At 45.7% G+C, this 22724-nt stretch overlaps 1 protein-coding gene and 2 long non-coding RNA genes across 12 annotated transcripts in view; 1 reads left to right on the top strand and 2 right to left on the bottom strand.

Moving 5' to 3' along the window:
• Positions 1–22724, top strand: part of LOC309340951 (uncharacterized protein) — a 147255-nt gene that overhangs the window by 96473 nt on the left and 28058 nt on the right. For 2 of the 10 annotated variants that reach the window (XM_081860236.1, XM_081860235.1), the window contains exon 2: positions 2039–2546. The exons of 3 other annotated variants lie outside the window; for them this stretch is intronic. In XM_081860236.1, the coding sequence (XP_081716362.1) occupies positions 2130–2546 (417 nt within the window). In that variant the 5' untranslated portion in view covers positions 2039–2129. Of the gene's footprint in view, positions 1–43; positions 200–2038; positions 2547–2745; positions 2828–3483; positions 3567–22724 lie in introns of those variants that run through there. 5 more of the 10 variants (XM_081860241.1, XM_081860238.1, XM_081860237.1 and 2 more) reach the window with 4 other exon arrangements.
• Positions 2928–22724, bottom strand: part of LOC309341434 — a 36754-nt gene continuing 16957 nt past the window's right edge. Inside the window, exon 2 of the long non-coding RNA XR_014156336.1 lies at positions 2928–3429. This is a non-coding gene — a long non-coding RNA (uncharacterized lncRNA). The remainder of the gene's footprint in view (positions 3430–22724) is intronic.
• Positions 9399–10710, bottom strand: LOC309341377. The gene is made up of 2 exons (XR_014156280.1): positions 10421–10710; positions 9399–9626 (listed from the first exon to the last, which is right to left on the bottom strand). It is a non-coding gene; the product is annotated as an uncharacterized lncRNA (long non-coding RNA).

Genomic DNA, 22724 nt, shown 5'->3' with positions numbered 1-22724 from the left:
GCTGAGCTGGAGGGACTCGGCGTGGCAAGGGTTAAAAGGAACAGAGCTGCCTTCCTAGAGAGGCCAGGAAGCAAGGGGGGGCAGGTCCTCCAGAGCCAAGGCCCCTCCCTCCCCAGTCCTCTCCTGCAAGAAAGGGGGGTGGGGGTTGCTTTGGTGTCTCTCCTGCAAGGGCGGAATCGCTGCCCCCTCCTGGGATCTGGTGAGTCCATGGCTGTCAACTTTCAGATTTGAAAATCAGGGATCAGCAGCCTCGCCTATCTACCAATCCAGGATAGCAGCAGGAAGCAGTGGGAAATGGCGCTGCAATAAGGGAACCTTCCGCCAAAAAAAAGGAAGGTTGACAAAGGGTGCGTCTCCTCTCTCTCCCCCCAGAGGGTGCAGCAGGGGAGGGGGCCTGGGGGGCCGGATCTGCTCCTGCAGGGGGGGGACCCCAAGTCAGGGAGGAGGAGAGGGTCCTGCCAGGGAGGGGCCAGGTCTGCAACACCCTCCTTCCTGCAGATCAGAGGATCCCAAACTCATTTGGCCCTCTGCCCCCCCCCCTTCAGATCTCCTTCTTCAAACAAAGGAGTCCCTGGGACTTGAACTCTGTGTGACGTCACTCAGCCTCATTGCACAACGGACGAAAAATGTGCAAATGGTTTTCCAAAGCTGGACGAGGAGGTGGACTAGCCCCCCCCCCCAAAAAAAAAGGTGGGAGAGAAAGGCCAGGAATTAAAGAGAGGGATCCCAGCCCAGAGTCTGGCTGCTGCATTGCATCCTAGTTTCCCAGTGTCTCCCAGGGCTGCTCCCCACGGAGGCCACTGCAGCAATCCCCTCGCCCCCAGAGCAGGGCATCCCAGGACCACATCCTCTCTCTCCCAAAGGGATTGTTGCTGGCAAAGCAGCTGAGCCAGAAATGGGTGCTGCTACTCATTGAGGCTCCAGGGACCTTAGCCTAAATTTCAAGGGAGGTGTTTTTGGCCCTGCAAACTTGGCCCTCAGGGGGTTGGCCAGATACATACCTGGCCCTCAGAGCAAAGAAAAAGTGACCCCACCCCAAGGGGTCTGCCTGGAGAGTGGCAGAGAGTTCAAGTGCAAAAAAGGAGACAGAAGCAGCGGAGTGGGGGTGGGGGGAGAACAACTGAGGACCCCTGGGTGAGGACCCCCACTAGAGCCAGTATCTTGGTCTTTTGATAGTTGATTTTGAGACATTCAAATTCACAGTATGCTGCGAGCTTTCTTAGTGCTCTTTTGAGTCCAGTGGGGGTTCTAGATAAAATTACTGCATCATCGGCATATAGCAGGACCGAAATATGCCGATTTGCGAGCTTCGGAGGGTGGAGTTCTGAGTCATGGAGTGCAGATACTAAATTATTTAGATAGAAATTGAATAGTAGAGGGGCCAATAGGCACCCTTGCCTGACTCCTTTAGAGGTTTTAATAGGGTCCATTAGATACCCGAGGCGGCTACACCTGACTCTAAGAGCCGTGTTTGCGTGCAGTGCCTGAATTAAGAGCAGAAGCAGAAGCTCTTAATTCTATGTAGGTACCCTGTAGTCTGTCCCAGAGTCTGGTTCTGGAGACTGTATCAAAGGCTGCTTTTAGATCAGCAAAGGCAGTGTATAGTGAGGCTGGCCTTTAGGAGAGCCATGTCACCTGGGCGCAGGATTCCAACCAATGGCTTCAAGCTACAAGGAAGGAGATTCAGATTCAACACACGTAGTCATTTTTCACTAGGCACCAATGACTCCCTTGTCAATCAGTTCTGATTTCATGCGTTGACTGGAAGGAAGGAGCAACCAGGCTGATTCGCCTCGCATTAATCTCTTCGCTTGCCTCCACATTTCCACAATCTCCCTTCTAGAGGCCTCCATCTCCTCCTCCCCCCCCCTCCTCCTCCTCCTCCTTTTTAGAAAGATAGCTCAGAGTCTGGGCTGTGGTGCAGTCCTACCCTGGTTATCAGCAAGACTCACCCATGCTTGCTCAGGGAAACTTTTTGTTCTCCTGATTTTGTTCTCCTATACAACTTTTGTAACAGAATAATGTATTTGCTTTGTAGGTTTTGCTAGAGCTTCTCATTCAGACAGACAGAACTTGGCAGAAGACCAAAAGGTTCCTTCCGATCTCTCAGAGGCTTCCTGAGAGCACAGATGGGTGAGCGAGACTCAGCTGGCCCTGGAATAGAAAGAGGCCATGACATCCAAACTGAGAGCAGTGGGGGGTTATGGGAAAACTCTGTGCAGAAGATCCTGGGTGAGGAGGACACCCTCCGCTCAGAGGTGCAGAGCCAGCAGTTGAGGCAGTTCTGCTGCCAGGAGGCCAAAGGACCCCGAGAGGTTTGCAGCCGACTCTACCACCTTGACCGTCAGTGGCTGAAGCCAGAAAGGCACACGAAAGCTGAGATGCTGGACCTGGTGATCTTAGAGCAGTTCCTGGCTGTCCTTCCCCCGGAGATGGAGAGCTGGGTGAGGGACTGTGGAGCGGAGACCAGTTCCCAGGCGGTGGCCCTGGCCGAAGGTTACCTCCTGAGTCAGGCAGAGGAGAGAGAGCAGGCAGAGAGAAAGCAGGTGAGAGAGAGACTTTCCTCTGGATACTCCCAAGGGGCTCCAAACAGGACAGAGAACATCCCATAATGGTCTGCTGGTGGCCCATCCTTTCTCTGGGAAAAGCATCCATGGAATGAGATCTCACACCCTTGAAGTCTTTGTCATTGTCTTTCTAATATTTCTCCCCATTCTCTGTTTTCAATCATTGTTTCTTTTTTAGGAAAAGGATCATTTTGCAGAAATGAACCTGGATTCCTGTGAGGCAGAGAGGCCTCCGTTGGACACCAGAGAGAGGCCCCTGGGTAAGGAGGAAGGTGGTTTTTCTCCATTTGGTCTCATTCTGTTGCATTCCCAACTAATCTGTGGGTTGTTTTCATCTTGGGTTTTTTTTTGGGCGGGTGGTGGGGGGTGGGAACAGTTGGGACCAAGGGTCCAAAGGAAGTATCAGGGAACTGGAGACAGAAAGGGAGGAGGGCCTGGTAAGAGACCTCCTTTGATCAGCAGCTGTTCGTCTTCAGAAGTGGGAGAAGATGAAGAGGGGTCAGAGAGGGAGGATGAACTTCTGAGGGCAAGCACCTCTCATCATAGAGGAAGGAGGGGGGTTGGGCTTCGACGTTGGCTATGCTGGCCCCCCAAACGGAAGGAAATTAGTCGGGACAACTACCCACGATGATCGAGTCGCACTTTTGAACTGCTGTAAATAATGTCAAGAAGAAATAAACCCTTTGTAAATATGGCTGGGTTCCCAGACTCTTATCTCCGCTGAGTGCTCACAACTCATTTCTGACAGGAAGGGAGAAGTAGTTTTGCACAACTAACATGAAATGGGCACAAACGTCTAACTGCACTCAGCAGGTAAGGCTTTCCAAAAGGCCCATCTGTAGTTAGAGATGCCCTGTTTCACCTGTGAGAGAAGCAGGCCCTCCTGGCATCCTGATTACCTTTTTTTCTCTTGCAGGTGGCAGAATGATGCCGGGAAGACCTCCTGATCCGCCTTTTCATGGGGGCAGAAGGGAAGCAGCGGCTGTGGAACCAGATCAGGTCAGGGAAAGCTGCCTTGTGGGGACAGAGGCCGAGGGATGGAGCAATGTCATGGACTGGTTGGGCACAGAGGAATGGTGGGAGGAAGCAGCCAGGGAACCAGGAAAGGAAGACATCTCAGACCCCACGGAGTGGAGGTGGAGGAAGGACGAGCGGTCAGAGGGGCAAGAGGGAGAAGCCTGGGAAGAGGAGGTGTCAGAAGCTGAAGGGGTAACAGGGCTTAGTGATCTGGGAGACTCTGAGGAAGAATGCAGTCCAGAATCAGAGGCAGAAGAGGAAGGAGGCGAGTGGAGGAGTGAGGTCAAGAGGCAGAGGTGAATCAGGAGAAGGAGGAGCCATTGGGGGCTCCCTCTCCTTCTGCCAGAAGCCACCCTCCCTGCTTGTCTCTCAGAGCCAGGAGACGTGTGACAATGGAGGAGCAAAGGCAAGCTGCACACTGGCGCACTGGTGCATCACTTGTAAGAAACCCCAGAGAGGAGGGGACTTGGAAAGCTGTGGGGAGCCAGGGGCCTTCACATACACTCAGGGAATGAGTTGCTGTTCTCATTAGGCCTGAAACGCAGCCAAGTCTATGAATATCGTGTTCTTGCTGATAAAGAGTTAACTCCAGCTGTGAACTGTGGGTTTTCCTGCCCAGATAACTCTGTGACAGGTGTCAGGGAGGATTTGGAGGAGCAATGGACAGAAGAGGCAGAACAGGGGGCAGAGACCGGTCAGGGAGAGCCGGGGCTCAGGGATGCTGAAGAGCCCCTCAACCACCTAGAGGCTCAGGGAGGAAGCTGAGACTCCGGAAGGGAGGGGGCTTTCAAATCAGCACAGACAAGCGGGGAAATGAAACGTAAGGATCAAGGACATCTTGCACGGGAATCGTAGGAAGATTGTGAATATCGTGTTCTCGCTGATAAAGAGTTAACTCCTATGAACTATGGGATTTCCTGCCCAGATAACTCTGTGACACCAGCCTTGTGAATGTCGCCAGTAGGATTCATCTATAGTTGATGTTTTCATGGAATCCTAGAGTTGAAAGGGACCCCAAGGGTCATCAAGTCCCACCCCCTGCATTGCAGGAGTCTCAGCTAGATCACCCAAGACAGATGGCCATCCAAACTAGGCTTCTTGTATTTCTGTATTCATCACTGAGTGCTAAAATAGGCTTCTAAGCAGCGGACAGACGAGAACAAATAGTGGCCAGGAGTCACCTAACCAGCCCCATCCACTGCAAAATGGAGCCTGCCCCCCCCCACTCCTCCCCCTCTCCATGCCCCCATGAACCCCTTAAATTTGGCTCCAGGGCACTGGGAGGGAACCTCCCCAGAACAACTTACGAGGAGAGGAGAAAGTGGATCCTTCCATCGGGGAAACTGGGATGTTGCGTAGGCAGAATGAATTCAAACCCACAAGGTGGAGAACCACCTATTTACAAAAAAATGACTGCTCCCAGTCACCAGTCTAGCTGCCGCATTCTGGATTAGTTGTAGTTTCCGGGTCACCTTCAAAGGTAGCCCCACGAAGAGCGCATGGCAGTAGTCCGAGCGGGAGATAACCAGAGCATGCACCACTCTGGCGAGACAGTCTGCGGGCAGGTAGGGTCTCATCCTGCATACCAGATGGAGCTGGGAGACAGCTGCCCTGGATACAGAATTGACCTGCTCCTCCATGGACAGCTGTGAGTCCAAATTGACAGCTGTGAGTCCAAACTGACTCCCAGGCTGTGCATCTGGTCCTTCAGGGGCACAATTACCCCATTCAGGACCAGGGAGTCCCACCCACCCACCCCCGTCCCCCCCAAAACAGTACTTCTGTCTTGTCGGGATTCGACCTCAATCTCTTAACCACCATCCATCCACCTCCAGGCACTCACACAGGACCTTTACCGCCTTTAGTAGTTCTGATTTGAAAGAGAGGTAGAGCTGCGTATCATCCGCATACTGATGAACACCCAGCCCAAACCCCCTGATGATCTCTCCCAGAGGCTGCATTAACAGGAAGGAAATAACAGAGCATTGTGTAGCAGGTCATATTGATCCTGTTTCAGAGGAAGACATTTCCCTTTTTCTTTTAGGGTCCAGTGTGCTTTGAAGATGTCGCTGTTCGTTTCACGGATGAGGAGTGGGCGTTGTTGGATCCTAACCAGAGAGCTCTGCATAAGGACGTCATGGAGGAGAATCGTGGGATCGTGGCCTCTCTTGGTAAGGCTCCCTGTGGGATCGTCCTATCTGCCTGGAATATCAAAAAATACCTCTATTTGACAAACCTCATATATTTTCACAGAGCTCAACAGCGCCTCCTCCAACACCTGGGAACCTAACACCCCCACAATAAACCTTGAACAGCAAATTACAGTTTTTTCTGTCAAAAATATTCCACCAGTTCTGCCTTTTTATACTACGATTCGGCTGGTCAGAACTGCCCAGGCATCTTAAATGTCAACATAAGCATTGTTAGGAAAGATAAGTAGTTTCTGTCAGGTTTTCTTTTTTTGTTTTTGTTGCTGTCGGTCTTGGGTTGACCCCAGAGACGCCTGACATTGGGGATTGAGGGGATGCCGTGACTGGGCCAAACAAAATCCGTCCCCGAGAAGAGCCAGGCTTATTGAATCTCAGGTAGTAGTATCACTGATAGTAATAGTAATAATTTTTATTTATCCCCTGCCCATCTGGCTGGGTTGCCCCAGCTCCTCTGGGTGGCTTCCAACACATATATACACATGAAACATCAATCCCATATAAAAGGATATTAACTTTAATTGAACAACTTATTGTTGTTGTTTAGTCGTTTAGTCGTGTCCGACTCGTCATGACCCCATGGACCAGAGCACGCCAGGCACTTCTGTCTTCCACTGCCTCCCGCAGTTTGGTCAGACTCATGTTTGTAGCTTCGAGAACACTGTCCAACCATCTTGTCCTCTGTCGTCCCCTTCTTCTTGTGCCCTCAATCTTTCCCAACATCAGGGTCTTTTCTAGGGAGTCGAGTCTTCTCATGAGGTGGCCAAAGTCTTGGAGCCTCAGCTTCACGATCTGTCCTTCCAGTGAGCATTCAGGGCTGATTTCCTTTAGAATGGAGAGGTTTGATCTTCTTGCAGTCCATGGGACTCTCAAGGGTCTCCTCCAGCACCATAATTCAAAAGCATCAATTCTTCGGCGATCAGCCTTCTTTATGGTCCAGCTCTCCCTTCCATACATCACTACTGGGAAAACCATGGCTTGAACTATACGGACCTTTGTTGGCAAGGTGATGTCTCTGCTTTTTAAGACGCTGTCTAGGTTTGCCATCACCTTTCTCCCAAGGAGCAGGCGTCTTTTAATTTCGTTTACAGATAGGTAGCCGTGTTGGTCTGCCATAGTCAAAACAAAACAAATTCCTTCCAGTAGCACCTTAAAGACCAACTAAGTCAGTTCTTGGTATGAGCTTTCGTGTGCATGCACACTATCTGAAGAAGTGTGCATGCACACAAAAGCTCATACCAAGAACTGACTTAGTTGGTCTTTAAGGTGCTACTGGAAGGAATTTGTTTTGTTTTAATTTCGTGACTGCTGTCACCAGCTGCAGTGATCATGGAGCCCAAGAAAGTAAAATCTCTCACTGCCTCCATTTCTTCCCCTTCTATTTGCCAGGAGGTGATGGGACCAGTGGCCATGATCTTCGTTTTTTTGATGTTGAGCTTCAAACCATATTTTGCACTCTCCTATTTCACCCTCATTAAAAGGTTCTTTAATTCCTCCTCACTTTCTGCCATCAAGGTTGTGTCATCTGCATATCTGAGGTTGTTGATATTTCTTCCAGCGATCTTAATTCCGGCTTGGGATTCATCCAGCCCAGCCTTTCGCATGATGAATTCTGCATATAAGTTTAATAAGCAGGGAGACAATATACAGCCTTGCCGTACTCCTTTCCCAATTTTGAACCAATCAGTTGTTCCATATCCAGTTCTAACTGTAGCTTCTTGTCCCACATAGAGATTTTTCAGGCGACAGATGAGGTGATCAGGCGCTCCCATTTCTTTAAGAACTTGCCATAGTTTGCTGTGGTCGACACAGTCAAAGGCTTTTGCATAGTCAATGAAGCAGAAGTAGACGTCTTTCTGGAACTCTCTAGCTTTCTCCATAATCCAGCGCATGTTTGCAATTTGGTCTCTGGTTCCTCTGCCCCTTCGAAATCCAGCTTGCACTTCTGGGAGTTCTCGGTCCACATACTGCTTGAGCCTTCCTTGTAGAATTTTAAGCATAACCTTGCTAGCGTGTGAAATGAGTGCAATTGTGCGGTAGTTGGAGCATTCTTTGGCACTGCCCTTCTTTGGGATTGGGATGTAGACTGATCTTCTCCAATCCTCTGGCCACTGCTGAGTTTTCCAAATTTGCTGGCATATTGAGTATAGCACCTTAACAGCATCATCTTTTAAAATTTTAAATAGTTAAGCTGGAATATCATCACTTCCACTGGCCTTGTTATTAGCAGTGCTTTCTAAGGCCCATTTGACTTCACTCTCCAGGATGTCTGGCTCAAGGTCAGCAACCACACTACCTGGGATGTACAAGACATCCAATTCTTTCTGATATAGTTCCTCTGTGTATTCTTGCCACTTCTTCTTGATGTCTTCTGCTTCTGTTAGGTCCTTTCCACTTTTGTCTTTTATTATGGTAATCTTTGTATGAAATGTTCCTTTCATATCTCCAATTTTCTTGAACAGATCTCTGGTTTTTCCCATTCTATTGTTTTCCTCTATTTCTTTGCATTGCTTGTTTAAGAAGGCCTTCTTGTCTCTCCTTGCTATTTTTTTGTTCGTTTAAGAAGGCCTTCTTGTCTCTCCTTGCTATTTTTTGGAAATCTGCATTCAATTTCCTGTATCTTTCACTATCTCCCTCGCATTTTGCTTGCCTTCTCTCCCCTGCTATTTGTAAGGCCTCGTTGGACAGCCACTTTGCTTTCTTGCATTTCCTTTTCATTGGGATGGTTTTCGTTGCTGCCTCCTGTATAATGTTGCGAGCCTCCACCCATAGTTCTTTAAGCACTCTGTCCAGCAAATCTAAATCCTCAAACCTGTTCCTCACTTCCACTGTGTATTCATATGGGATTTGATTCAGATTGTACTTACCGACCCAGTGGTTTTTCCTACTTTCTTAAGTTTAAGCTCGAATTTTGCTATAAGAAGCTGATGTTCTGAGCCACAGTCAGCTCCAGTTCTTGTTTTTGCTGACTATATAGAGCTTCTCCATCTTTGGCTGCAGGGAATATAATCAATCTGATTACGATGCTGCCCGGACTTCCGGGGTGGCGCCTTCGGCAATGGCTGTCTCCCTCTGAACTGGAGGGACCAGCTCCGCGCGAAAAGGGTCGTATCCGCTACGGCGAAGCGGGGACCTTTTAAGAAATCACAGGTGGACGAAGCCTGTGACCATGGGACTCAGCGGGCACCTTTAGCCCCCCCAACCCGCAAAGGAACCCATTAATGGGCTCTGAAGCGAAGAGGGGGAGGTGGCGCGGTGCTGTGAGTCTACTGCTCTTTCCGTGGAGCGAAGCTGCATTGTCGTTGCCGGAGAGCGCTGCCTTTTTCCTGGACAATTTGGCATTTAAAGAATCACCCGTGAGTACTTAAAACTTGAGCAACTGGATTTTAAATAAGGACTGGCCAGTAGAGAAGAATTGGACTCAAAATTTATTTCAATTTGGTACTGAAACGGGAAGGTCTATACAGGAAGTCAGCCTTCCGTTTCTTTGTAGTCAGAACAGAGCAAAGACAACATAAACTTGAGCTCAGAAAATTACCTTTAAAGGATTGACTTTCATCATTTAAAATTGTGGAACCCCCCTTCGGTGGTAGGAAAAGAAGGGGGATTCTTTTTGGGACTGTTTAAACCTGCAGAAGTGAGTTTAAAGTAAAGTAACTTTCCACCGTCCTGATCCTGGAGCGGAGTGCCAGGACTGACGTTTGAAGCTCATTGACCAGAGACAAATGTTTTTGACAGATAGTTAAAAGAAAAGTAACATAGGGAATCCATTGTTTCCTTTCGCATTTTAAAGGAACAAATATTTACTGAATATCTTAAAAAAGAAACTTTGTTGCTATTTGTCACAGCCACCCAGGTGGGTCCCAGCTCACGAGAGACCTTACTCCGTTATAGTTTACTTACAGGAAAAGTTTATTGAAGATAATTGCTTCTTTCACAGTTCAGCATTGTGGCTGTACGTCTGTCACGTTAGACCGCCGAAGTCCCCCTCTGACTCCTCCCCTCCTCCACACCAACTTAATAGCCTGGCTCTAGACCACCTCTTCCTCTCCTTTCTTTTCCGCAGGGTCTTTCTGCCCCCCTGGGTTCTCTCTTTCCGGGATTCGCCTGAGGCTGAATCCTCTGCCGCCTCCTGCCCCCTCCTTCTGGCTTTGGGGCCGGGCTCCTCCTCTGAGCTTTCCCCACTTCCGCGCGCCTCTATGTTTGAACTTGGCGCGCGTACGTTGCTTTTGACCTTTCCTTCGTCCTCTATACTGCCCCCTGTTCCACTCTCTACCCTTTCCGGCTGAACACCTTGCTCCAACCCCCTCTCTCTGTTTTCTCCTGTTCCTCCTCCCTCCGAGAGGCTGACAACTCCACCCCCTTTACTCCGTTCCGGCTGAGACCCCTCTGACAGCGTCTGTGCTTCACTGGGCTTTCTCCCCTCCTTTCCTGACTTTTCACAGCTTCTCTCTTCTCCTGCTTTTCGCCTGATCATGCTAGCTCCCTTTTGGGAATCCTCTGACTCACTGCTTAGGCTCATAGATTCCCTTCGAATTCCGTCATCTTCTTCCTCGTCTCTCTCTCCCTCCTCCCACTCGCTTTCCGTCTCCTCTGCCATCTCCTCACTTCTCCCAGAAACCCTGACACTATTGTTCTTAAAAGAAAGAAGAAACAGACGTTTTCCCCCTAGAGGGAGACTGTGAAATTGTAACCAACTTCAGGAGCTTGCAGCTGTTACAGATTACAGTCGTGGGAAAGGACTTGTGACCTTGTAGGACAATGTCTCCAGAAGCGCGGTTGGGCGCTCTCTGCAAAATAAATGCCCTACTGGACCAGTTAGGACAGAAGATGGATATGGTGACTAATGCGGTTAGAAACTTGGAACAGGCAATAGGAAAGTACGCGGAGCCTACCCAGGAACTAAAACAGGAGTGTGCTATGACAGCACAGATGAGTGAAGGGGATATTGCTGAATCCTGGGTGCCAGTAATGGAGGGAGTTACGGCCCTGCAGGACTGTGAGCCTTTGGATTTGATAAATGAATTTGGAAAAAATCAGATTTGGAAAAATAAAGTTTGGTTTGGTTTGGAAATGGGGGGTTGGATTGACCGTACCACGCAGGAATATTTGGACTCTCTGAGTCTGGCGATGGCCCGTCAGATGTTTGGAGTGGTGGGGGCTCTTAATTTTGGAGGGAATCTGAAACAGGTGTTTAAACATTACATGGAGTTTTGTCCGGACTATGGAAATGGGGCTGATCTGCTGAAAAGGGACAAAATCATTATTAAGCTGGAGTTCCCATGAGTGAAAGGAAAACATGAAGAAGAATCGCAGGGGGGTCATGGAAGAGGTTTGAGGGCCTCGGACATAAGGGCACCAGGTTAATGCGCTAGGTTAATGGGACAAAAAGGACTGACAAAATCCAGGACCAGGAGGAAGGGACACTGGGTGAAGATTGGACTGTTCTACATTCTTTTTTTTTCTTTTGTTATTAAGACTGTTTTAAAAATAATTGATGAATGTTAGAAAAATGTTGAAATGAATTATTTGGCTCTAGCAAAAATGTTTTAAAGAATTAAGTTAATGATATGGCTGAGAAGTTGATAAAAATAAGATTTAAATTTTAAGTTTTAAGGCCTTCTATAAGACAAGATGAAAATAGATTAAGATAATGTAAGAAAATGTAAGGATAAAATATTGTAAAGAGGGTAAGGATTTGCTGTATTTGATTGGGTAAAGAGGAACACAAAAAAAGGAGGCGTGAGGAAGTCAAGAAAGAAAGTTAATTAAGTATGAATTTAAAAGCTGGAGTTTTTATTTTTCCTTTTGTTGGGTGGAATTTTATTTCTCTTGTATTTTGTTTTTCTGATCTGTTTTATGTGTATTTTTGATTATATTTTGTTTTTCTTTACTTTTTTGGTTGTTATGTGTTTTTTCTTCTATAAAAGCCTAATAAATATATTTAAAAAATAATAATAATACAATGCTGCCCATCTGGTGATGTCCACGTGTAGAGTCGTCTCTTGTGTTGTTGGAAAAGCGTGTTTGTGATGACCAGCTTGTTCTCTTGACAGAACTCTATTAGCCTTTGCCCTGCTTCGTTTTGATCTCCAAGGCCAAACTTGCCAGTTATTCCTTTTATCTCTTGATTCCCTACTTTAGCATTCCAATCCCCTATATTGAGAAGATCATCCTTCTTTGGTGTCATTTCTATAAGGTGTTGTAAGTCTTCATATAATTGGTCGATTTCAGTTTCTTCAGCACCAGTGGTTGGTGCATAAACTTGGATTACTGTGATGTTAAAAGGTCTGCCTTGGATTCGTATCAAGAGCATTCTATCATTTTTGAGATTACATCCCTGTACAGCTTTTGCCACTATTTTGTTGTCTATGAGGGCCACTCCATTTCTTTTACGGGTTTCTTGCCCACAGTAGTAGATGTGATGGTCATCCGAACTGAATTCGCCCATTCCCGTCCATTTTAGTTCACTGATGCCCAGGATGTCAATATTTATTCTTGCCATCTCATTTTTGACCACTTCCAACTTGCCAAGATTCATGGTTCTTACATTCCAGGTTCCTATGCAATATTTTTCTTTACAGCATTGGACTTTCCTTTCGCTTCCAGGCATATCCGCAGCTGAGCGTCCTTTCGGCTTTGGCCCAGCCGCTTCATCAGCTCTGAATCTACTTGTACTTGTCCTCCGCTCTTCCTCAGTAGCATGTTGGATGCCTTCCGACCTGAGGGGCTCATCTTCCAGCGTCATAACTTTTATATGTCTATTGTCTTTGTCCATGGAGTTTTCTTGGCAGGGATACTGGAGTGGCTTGCCGGTTCCTGCTCCAGGTGGATCACGTTTGGTTAAAACTCTCCACTATGACCTGTCCATCTTGGGTGTCCCTGCATGGCATAGCTCATAGCTTCTCTGAGTTATTCAAGCCCCTTCGCCACGGCAAGGCAGTGATCCATGAATGGGATGATCCATGAACAACTTATACTAGTGGCTAAAATCATGGAAACCTTTTTTAAAAGTGTGTTTGATGGCTCATAACACCACTTTTTTGGGAAGTGATACCATAGGAAAGGGACGCGGGTGGCACTGTGGGTTAAACCACAGAGCCTAGGGCTTGTCAATCAGAAGCTCGGCGGTTCGAATCCCCATGACGGGGTGAGCTCCCGTTGCTCGGTCCCTGCTCCTTCCAACCTAGCAGTTCGAAAGCACGTCAAAGTGCAAATAGATAAATAGGTACCGCTCCAGCGGGACGGTAAACTGCGTTTCCGTGCGCTGCTCTGGTTCGCCAGAAGCAGCTTAGTCATGCTGGCCACATGACCCGGAAGCTGTCTGTGGACAAACACTGGCTCTCTTGGCCAGTAAAGCGAGATGAGCGCCGCAACCCCAGAGTCGGTCACGACTGGATCTAATGGTCAGGGGTCCCTTTACCTTTGCCTTACCATAGCAAAGATAATTTAATGAAGATTGCAATGCAATAACTTTTATGAAGGAGTATTTATTAGAACAGTAGTCATAAAAAAGAAATGTGAAACGCTTAGAAAAAAGGAGATATACAGAAATTCTCACCATGTCAATAAATACTGACTTCAGTAACCTTTAGCTTTAATTCCGGCCTTACAATGCCTTCCCATGGAGTGAAGCAAGTTTTTTAGTTCTGCAGCTGCAATAATGTGAAACCAAGACTGAATTATTGCCTCTATTAATTGGGCTTTATTGCTGGGTTGCTTCTGACTAACAAGTTTCTTTAGTCGGCTCCCAAGATTTTCGCTTGGGCTATTCCCAGGCCATTCCAGCAGTGGAATATGATTTCACATTCAGAACACTTCAGTTCAGGCTCAAGTATTTGATTTATGTATTTGGGGGCATTGACGTGTTGGAATTCTGCCTCAGTCAGAGGTATGTGCCTATCTGTCCAGGCACCGGCTGAATTCCTTTGACCTCCCTCCGGCGACTCCTGGCAGGAAAAACACACGAGGTCCGTTCCGGCGATTTTCCTCAGGCTGTGAGAAAAACACACCATCTGCTTCTCCTCCTCCTCCTCCCTGCATATCCCCAGGGAGGGGAATCAGACACAGACAGAAATGTATCTACATGTCTTTATTTCTGTCTCTCGTAGCCATACAGTCAAAGATGTCTGCTCTCTTCAACAAACAGAGAGAAACCCCAAAACTCCACCCATGTACATCCTGTACAGGTCATATGACACACACTGAGCTCACATACTGTGCTCAATAAGGAGAATGGACTGCCCCTTTGTTTCCATGGCAAGAGTCACATACATCCTGTCTGGCTTTGCAGCCACAAGCAGCTGACTGAGCTGCTAGAACCTTTGCTTGCTGCAGCATTGCTGCTTTAGAATAACATACTCCCCCTAAAGTATCAATGCGTACTGCGAGCAAAGCGTCATCCAGAGAAGAAAACAAACAGTTGTTATATGTATAACATTCCCCTGTTGTTTCAGTTCCACCCTTGGAACTACCCGCCATTGGTTTCACCAATGTACCTCTCTGGTTGTGTAACTTCCAAGGAATGAGTGCTTCTGCATTACCTTGGTTAACAACTCTCTGTTGTGCCTTTGTCTCTGACTCAGACACAGCTTCAATCTGACCTTTGTCGTTTACAACAGCAACACATGCAATAGCTAGGTTGGCAAACTCTTTTGAATACCTCTTGGGTGGTACACCCTTCGTTGCTCTCTCAGACCTACGTAAGAGGTGCTGCTCTCCCTTGCTTTCTGGTTCAGCCTCTGAACTCTCTGGAGAACCAGTACTAAGCTTAATCAGTGGTTCATCCTCCTCTTCTGAGGGTCTAGTCATTATGTGAGATTTCCTCTCAATGACTGTGACAACTGAGCTGTCTGAGCTATCGCTGTCATCATCAGTACTACTGAACTCAATAAGATCAAACTCATCATCATCATCAGAATCATCATCATCTCCTGTGGGAAATGTGTGAACAATCACTCTCTCCTGTTCAGGAGCACTCTCTAGAAATTTTGTGAGAATCACCTGACCAGATTCAGACAAAATTACTCTGTAGAGACCCTTTTCATAACCCACAAAAATGCCTCTGGCATTCTTTACCCCACCTGGAGCTTCTGTCCTCACATGAGACCCAAAAACCTTGAAATGGGCAACAGAAGGTTTTCTGTGGAACAGTTTCTCAAAAGGAGAACTTCCCAACTCTTTTGAAAACTTTCTCAACCACGTATAAGTAAATGACATTAGCGACTCAGCCCAGTACTCATGTGGCAGATGTGAACTAAGCAATTGCGCTTCCATTCCCTTTTGCAATTCTTTGTTCACCCTAACACAGACACATCTCTTCCAAGCTTCTTCGGAACTAGCAATTTTGTGTCTTATACCTTTCTTCTTCAGGAACTTCTGGAAAACCTGTAAGAGAAAAATTGGCTTCTCATCTGTGCAAAGACAATTTATGTCAGCATCATGCATATTTTTAACCTTGTCACAAAACTCTTTAAACCTTTCTAAGGCTTCTTTTGGTCTCTCCAAAAGATAAATCCAGACAAAACCTGTGAAAGAATCAACACATATTAGGTAATATTTTGCATTGCCTCTAGAAGGTGCTAGAGGACCAATCACATCAGCATACACCCGCTGAAATGCCCTGTCGACCCTCGAGGTGACCTGGTTGGCGTTCTTCTTGGCTACACCTGCAAAAGAGATCATGTTAGAATTACATTTCATGTAATCACTTTGATCAAAAGTCAACAAATAAAGTCCATCTTTCTCTTTGGCAGAAAGATACAACTCTCCATCTTTGTAGATCTCGCAGTTCTCATCATCATAGGACAGTTTTAGTCCCTTCTTGGCAATCTGCGAAACGCTGAGCAGATTGTACTTCAACTCTGGAACCAAATAAACATTGTTTATAGTCAAGTTCAGACTTTTAAGATACACAGTTCCAATTCCGGTGGCTTCCAGCTCTTGACCGTTGGCTTGTTGTACAGCGAAGCTTTGCTTCTTAAACGACGAAAATAGCTGTCTGTTTGGGGACATATGAACCGTCGCGCCCGTGTCTATTACAAAAGCGTTCTCCACTTCTGGCGTAGTTCCTTTCGACATCAAGGCCTTTGCAGCCTTTGCCTTTGAGATGGTATGACTTTTGCCTGACGCCTCAGACTTTGTGGAGCTTCCCTTGGCTCCTTTGTTCTGACGTGGCTTCTTGCAGTTCCGCTGAAGATGCCCAGTTTGTCCACAATTGAAACATCGGACAACGTTCAAAGCTACAGCATCTCCTCCAGTAGCTACAGCAGTGGTGGTGTCAGAACTCCGTTCTTGTCTCCCCCTGTCCTTCACCTCCAGGGCAGCAAGTCTGTCCTGTTCGTTCAGAACCACGGCAAAGACCCTGTCCGACGTTAGATCTTGCACTGGGAGGGACCCCAGCTGACTGGCAACCGTTTTGTAAGTCCGATTCAGACTGTTGATCACCATGAAGCAAAACACTTCCTCATCCAGACGGAAATTGCGTTCGACCATCTGTTGATGCAGAAATTTCATTTCCGTCAGGTGCGCTTGAACATCTCCATCAGGCGCAAGCCTCAGGTTGGTCAGCTTCTCAAAATACAGCAACGCTGAAGAACCTGCATCTCTCTGATGTGTTCTTCTCAGCGTGTCCCAAACATCTCTCGCGTGCTGTAAATCTTGTATATGGATAAGCTGCGAGTCTGACACGCACAGAATTATAGCAGTTCTGGCCTTCACATCCTGTGACTCCCAAGCACGCGTTGGTGCTGCAGGGATGGGGTTCTCAATCACCCCAAACAGTCTCTGATTCTGCAGCAGGGCCTTCATCTTTATAGACCAAGATGCATAATTGTCACTGGTCAGGAGGGGTGGAGAAGGCAGGCCTCCCCCCTTCTTAGCATCCATTTTGAGTCCTTGAATTGACTCTCAAACACAAGCCTCTAAAATCCAATAGCTGGCTTGTTTACACTCTGTGCACCTGGCAGCTATAACACTGGCTGCTTGGAAAGTCCCTTCCAACAGTTCGTAAGGGCCTAAGTCATAACATAGCTTGTTTTTGCCTCTCTGAGGCACAGCCTGACTGTAAAGCCCTTATCGTGAAACTGGCCTGCATTGCTAAGCAACAGCATTCCTTTCCTTGGACAGGAAAAAACCACAAGAATGTCTGGAATGCAGACCTCTTCTTTCTCGGAGCTGTTTTTCCCAAACGTTGCTCCCTTGAAGCAGAGAATGAATCAATCTGAATGCACACTTCTAAGCCCGAAAATCTCATACCTGGGCTCCGTAGCTTGGCTTTCAGCTTCTTCTGGTCAGCTTCTGGCTGCAGAGAAACAGCCTCCATTTCAGGCTTCCATGGAGAGGGATGAAAATAGCAGCTCTGCTACTATTTCTGCAGACTTCCATGGATCGTAGAAACCAGCAGCTCTGCTACCACTGTTGTTCAGGACCATCCTCTGCTGCCACTGTTGGAATTCTGCCTCGGTCAGAGGTATGTGCCTATCTGTCCAGGCACCGGCTGAATTCCTTTGACCTCCCTCCGGTGACTCCCGGCAGGAAAAACACACGAGGTCCGTTCCGGCGATTTTCCTCAGGCTGTGAGAAAAACACACCATCTGCTTCTCCTCCTCCTCCTCCCTGCATATCCCCAGGGAGGGGAATCAGACACAGACAGAAATGTATCTACATGTCTTTATTTCTGTCTCTCGTAGCCATACAGTCAAAGATGTCTGCTCTCTTCAACAAACAGAGAGAAACCCCAAAACTCCACCCATGTACATCCTGTACAGGTCATATGACACACACTGAGCTCACATACTGTGCTCAATAAGGAGAATGGACTGCCCCTTTGTTTCCATGGCAAGAGTCACATACATCCTGTCTGGCTTTGCAGCCACAAGCAGCTGACTGAGCTGCTAGAGCCTTTGCTTGCTGCAGCATTGCTGCTTTAGAATAACATGACGTTCCCATTAATGACACAAATTCTGCCCCCACCTTTTACAACTCCAGATCATCACACTATCTGGGTGTTTCACGGTCGGTATAATGCAAGTAGGATGTAAATCTTCTCCGATTCTCCTCGCGTATTTCATGCCCTCACTACCAAGCAAGGAGATTGGGGTCTCATCGCTCCAAATAACACTGTCCCATTGTTCCGCTGTCCAGTTACCATGGGTTGTAGCCCAGTTTAATCTTTTCCACCTTTGCTTGAGAGATAATGGCCTTTCCCTTGGAATTCTAGCATTATACCAGTCCTTGCACTCAACTTCACCTTCCATTGCCCCATGTCATCTTGTAAACACCCAGATGATTTTCTTCTGTCACGTAGGCACAGTCTCTTCATCCTTCAATCGTCACTTGCTGTTGTGCACCTTTTCCTTCCTTTACCAGTCTGATTTTGTATTGACTGAGTCTCCTTATACCTCTTCACAAATATAGAAAGGCCAGCTTTGGTTAAGTTTTCCTCAATCTTTCTTCTTTTTTCTTTTTAAAAAATGAATATTTATTGAATTTTATAACAAATAAAAATATCTCAATCATCATGTTATATACAATTGTTCTCCCTCCCATCCTCAACTCTGTTACAATATGAGAACATCCCTCAACTCTGTTACAATATGAGAACATCGCAGCTGCAGACAGCCAGCTTGTTGACAACATGTGATATGGCTAGCTGTGGGAAAGTAAATTCCCGGAAGTTCACAGGCTTTGGAAGTCTGTGTCCAGTGTGTAATTTGAGACCTTCCTGTTGCATTTGTTAAGGAAGTCTTTGTCACTTGCTGGGTGGAAACTGAAATGATTGGACACGTTTTCTGTAGAGCTGTAATGTCAGAAATAAACAATATGTAAATAGATTTCTGACTACTCTTCTTTCCCCTGCGAAGGGGGAGAAGTGGGTGTGCATTTTCCACGCTGGGAAATGTTGCCTATATCAAGATCTCCCTGGTCTGTCTGGGAACGCAGCCAGAGGCAGATCACTGGTAAACCAGCTCCGGGAGCAGGGAGAGGGGACAGCTTCTCCAGATGGGGCTAGTTTTCCAACAAACTCCCCCTCTACTGAGTTATTTAGTTTTATTTATTGTGTCCTACTTTATATAAAAGTAAATTCCCTTATCATTTTGTTAAAATTTCTATTACTATAATAAAGTTGTGAATGTTTATTCAGACCCTGCCAGTGAGTCCAATCCATTTTGTTGTTTCTGCAAATAACCTGTAAATGGTTCCCAAACTCTTTCAAAATCCTTTTTGTCCTTCTCTCATAGTTTCTCTGTTAGCTTAGCCAATTCTGCATAATTCATCAGTTTTTCTTATCATTGTTCTTTTGATGGTATTTCTTCCATCTTCCAATTTTGTGCAGTCAAGATTCTTGCTGCTGTTGTAGCATACATAAAAAATGTCCATTTTTCTTTTGGCAGCTCTTGATTTGAGATACCTAACAGAAAGGCTTCAGGATGTTTACCAAAGCTCATTTTAAGCAATTTTTCAGTTCATTATATATCATTTCCCAATATTTTTTAATGCATTTGCATTCCCACCACATATGATAAAATGTTCCTTCCTTTTCTTTACATCTCCAGCATCTCTTATTTTCTTTCTTAGACATATTTGGCATTTTCACTGGTGTGATATACCATCTATACATCATTTTCATGTAAATTTTTCTTAATAATATACAATCTGTAAATTTTATGTCAACTTTCTACAATTTTCCCCAACTTGCAACCTGAATGTTGCGTCCCACATACTGAGCCCATTTAAACATGACTGATTTAACCTCTTCATCTTTGCTTTCCCACTCTAATAAAATGATATATACCGTATTTTTCGCTCAATAGGACGCACTTTTCTCCCTCCAAAAATTGAGAGGAAATGTGTGTGCATCCTATAGAGTGAATGCAGGCTGCGCGACTAAGCCCAAAGCCAGAACAGGGAGACGGAGTGCTGCGCAGCGCTCCGTCTCGCTGTTGTAGCTTTGGGATAGCTGCGCAAAGCCTCCGCAGGGCAGCGGGGTGACTTCAACCCGCTTCTCTGCGGAGGCATCAAAGGCTGCACTCCGGGGGCTTCAGGCAGCTATCCGCAAGCCTTCCTTTGTGCGGCAAGAGTTCCTGCTGTGGGGGTTGGGGTCGGGGGAAGCCCGTCCCCAGCCCCGCAAGCTCCGGGAGTGGCGGCGAGGTTGCGCTCAATCTTGCTGCTGCTCCTGGACCTGTTCTGGGGTCGGGGGACCCCGCCCCAGCCCCGCGGCTAAAAACGAAGCCAAGACAGCGAGCGGGATCCATCCCGCTCACTGTCTTAGCTTCTGCCAAAGCCGTACGCAGCCTCTCCCGGCTGGAGATGTTGGCGCAGCTAAAGAGGAAGCCAAGACAGCCAGCGGGATGGATCCCGCTCATTTTCTTGGCTTCTTTGCTTTTTGGGGCTGGGGGGGAGAAATAAGTTTTTTTCCCTTGATTTCCCCCCCCCCAAAAAAAACTAGCTGCGCCCTATGGAGTAAAAAATACAGTACTTTTTAAAAATGAGAAAAAAGATAAAGATTTTGGAGAAAATAAAGGAAGGAGAGAAGAAACTGAGAGTGAAACCAAAGTCTCTGGAATTTCTGAAAGAGATAAAGTTATATCAAGTACAATATATGAAAATGATGAACCAGGAAATAGAATGGAAAATTAAACAGATGAGACAAAAGACATTTGAATTGGCAAATAAATGTGGGAAACTGCTGGCTTGGCAAATGAAAAAAAGACAAAAACTTAACACCATTACGAATTTGGAAGTGGAGGGAAAGAATATACAGAATCCAGTGGAGATCAGGAAGTGCTTTCAGAGGTATTTTAAACAACTATATACACAGGAGACGCAGAAAGAAATGGACATAGATCAATTTTTGAAAATAAATGGATTAGAAAAAATCTCTCAAGAAAATAAGCTAATGTTGAATTACAAAATAACGGAGCAGGAGGTAGAAGGGGCCATTCAGAACATGCAATTAGGCAAATCTCCAGGGCCGGATGGTTTGACTTCAAGATATTATAGATCCCTGAAAGAATGGTTAATACAACCATTGAAGGAAGTCTGTAATGAAATTTTGGAAGGGAAAAAGGCATCAGAGTCGTGGAAGGAAGCTTACATTACACTTATACCGAAAACAGAGATTGAAAAGACACAACTTAAGAACTACCGCCCCATATCATTGCTTAATGTGGATTATAAAATTTTTGCAGATATTTTGGCTAAGAGATAGAAGAGATAGAAGAATTCCATAAAGATCAAGCGGGCTTTCTCCCGGGCAGACATTTGTCTGACAATACAAGGAACATAATTAATATTTTAGAAAAATTACAAGTGACTATTAATACTAAAGCAGTTTTGATATTTGTGGATGCGGAGAAAGCCTTTGATAATATTTCCTGGAGTTTTATGAAGAAGAACTTACAGGGGATGGGGGTAGGTCAAGGTTTTGAAAATGGTATAGGTGCAATTTACTCAGAACAAAAGGCAAAATTAATTGTGAACAACGTAGTGACAGAAGAATTTAAGATTGAGAAAGGAACACGACAAGGTTGCCCAATCTCTCCATTACTTTTTATATCGATCCTGGAGGTTTTGCTAAATACGATTAGAAAGGACCAATTGGTTAAAAGTATACAAGTGGGGGCTAAACATTACAAACTGAAAGCTTTTGCTGACGATTTGGTATTGACTTTACAGGAGCCAGAATCTAGTACTAAAAGGGTATTGGAATAGATTCAAGAATTTGGTCAGATAGCGGGATTTAAGCTGAATAAGATGAAAACTAAGGTTTTAGAGAAAAATCTAACAGTGATTGAGAGAGGTTCCAGAAGGAGACAGGATTAACACTGGTTAAGAAAGTGAAATACCTAGGGGTTAATATGACTGCCAAGAATGTGAATTTATTTAAAGACAATTATGAAAAATGCTGGATGGAAGTGAAAAGGATTTAGAAATATGGTCAAATTTGAAGTTATCATTGCTAGGCCGATTTGCTGTGATAAAAATGAATGTATTGCCAAGGATGCTGTTTTTGTTTCAAACATTGCAAATTTTGGATAAAATGGATTGTTTCAAGAAGTGGCAGAGAGATATTTCTAGATTTGTCTGGCAGGGCAAGAAGCCTCGAATAAAATTCAAGATATTAACTGATGCTAAAAAAAGAGGTGGATTTGCCCTGCCAGACCTTAAGCTTTATTATGAATCAGCCATATTTTGTTGGCTGAGAGAATGGATGCTTCTTGAAAACACTGACATTCTGTATTTAGAAGGTTTTAATAATGTATTTGGGTGGCATGCATATTTGTGGTATGATAAGGTCAAAGCACATAAAGCGTTTAAAAACCATATTGTCAGGAAAGCACTGTTTAATGTCTGGATAAGATATAAGGACTTGCTTGAAAACAAAACTCTAAGGTGGCTGTCACCAATGGAAGCGAAGTCTCGGAAAAAGCTCAATATGGAGGCCAAATGGCCGAAATATTGGGAAATTTTGGAACAAGAGGGAGATAGATTAAAACTGCAGAGTTTTGAAAAACTAAAAAACAAAGTGCGAGATTGGCTTCATTATTACCAAATAATGGAGGCTTACAATTTGGACAAGAAAATTGGCTTCCAGGTGGAAAAATCAAAATTGGAAACAGAACTGTTAGATCCCAAAATCAAGAACTTGTCAAGAATGTATAACTTGCTGTTGAAATGGAACACTCACGATGAAACGGTGAAATCTGCTATGATTAAATGGGCACATGATGTTGGACATAACATTATGATGGCTGACTGGGAACAGTTATGGACCACAGGTATGAAATTTACGGCATGTAATGCCTTAAGAGAGAATTTAATGAAAATGATCTACAGGTGGTACATGACACCAGTCAAGCTCGCAAAAATATATCATTTGCCCGATAACAAATGTTGGAAATATAAAGAGATGGAAGGTACATTCTTTCAC

Source organism: Podarcis erhardii (genome assembly GCF_964252035.2).
Source record: "Podarcis erhardii genome assembly, chromosome: 4".
NCBI lineage: Eukaryota > Metazoa > Chordata > Lepidosauria > Squamata > Lacertidae > Podarcis > Podarcis erhardii.
Note: the sequence above shows the minus strand (reverse complement) of the source record. Positions and strands in the feature narration are given on the sequence as shown.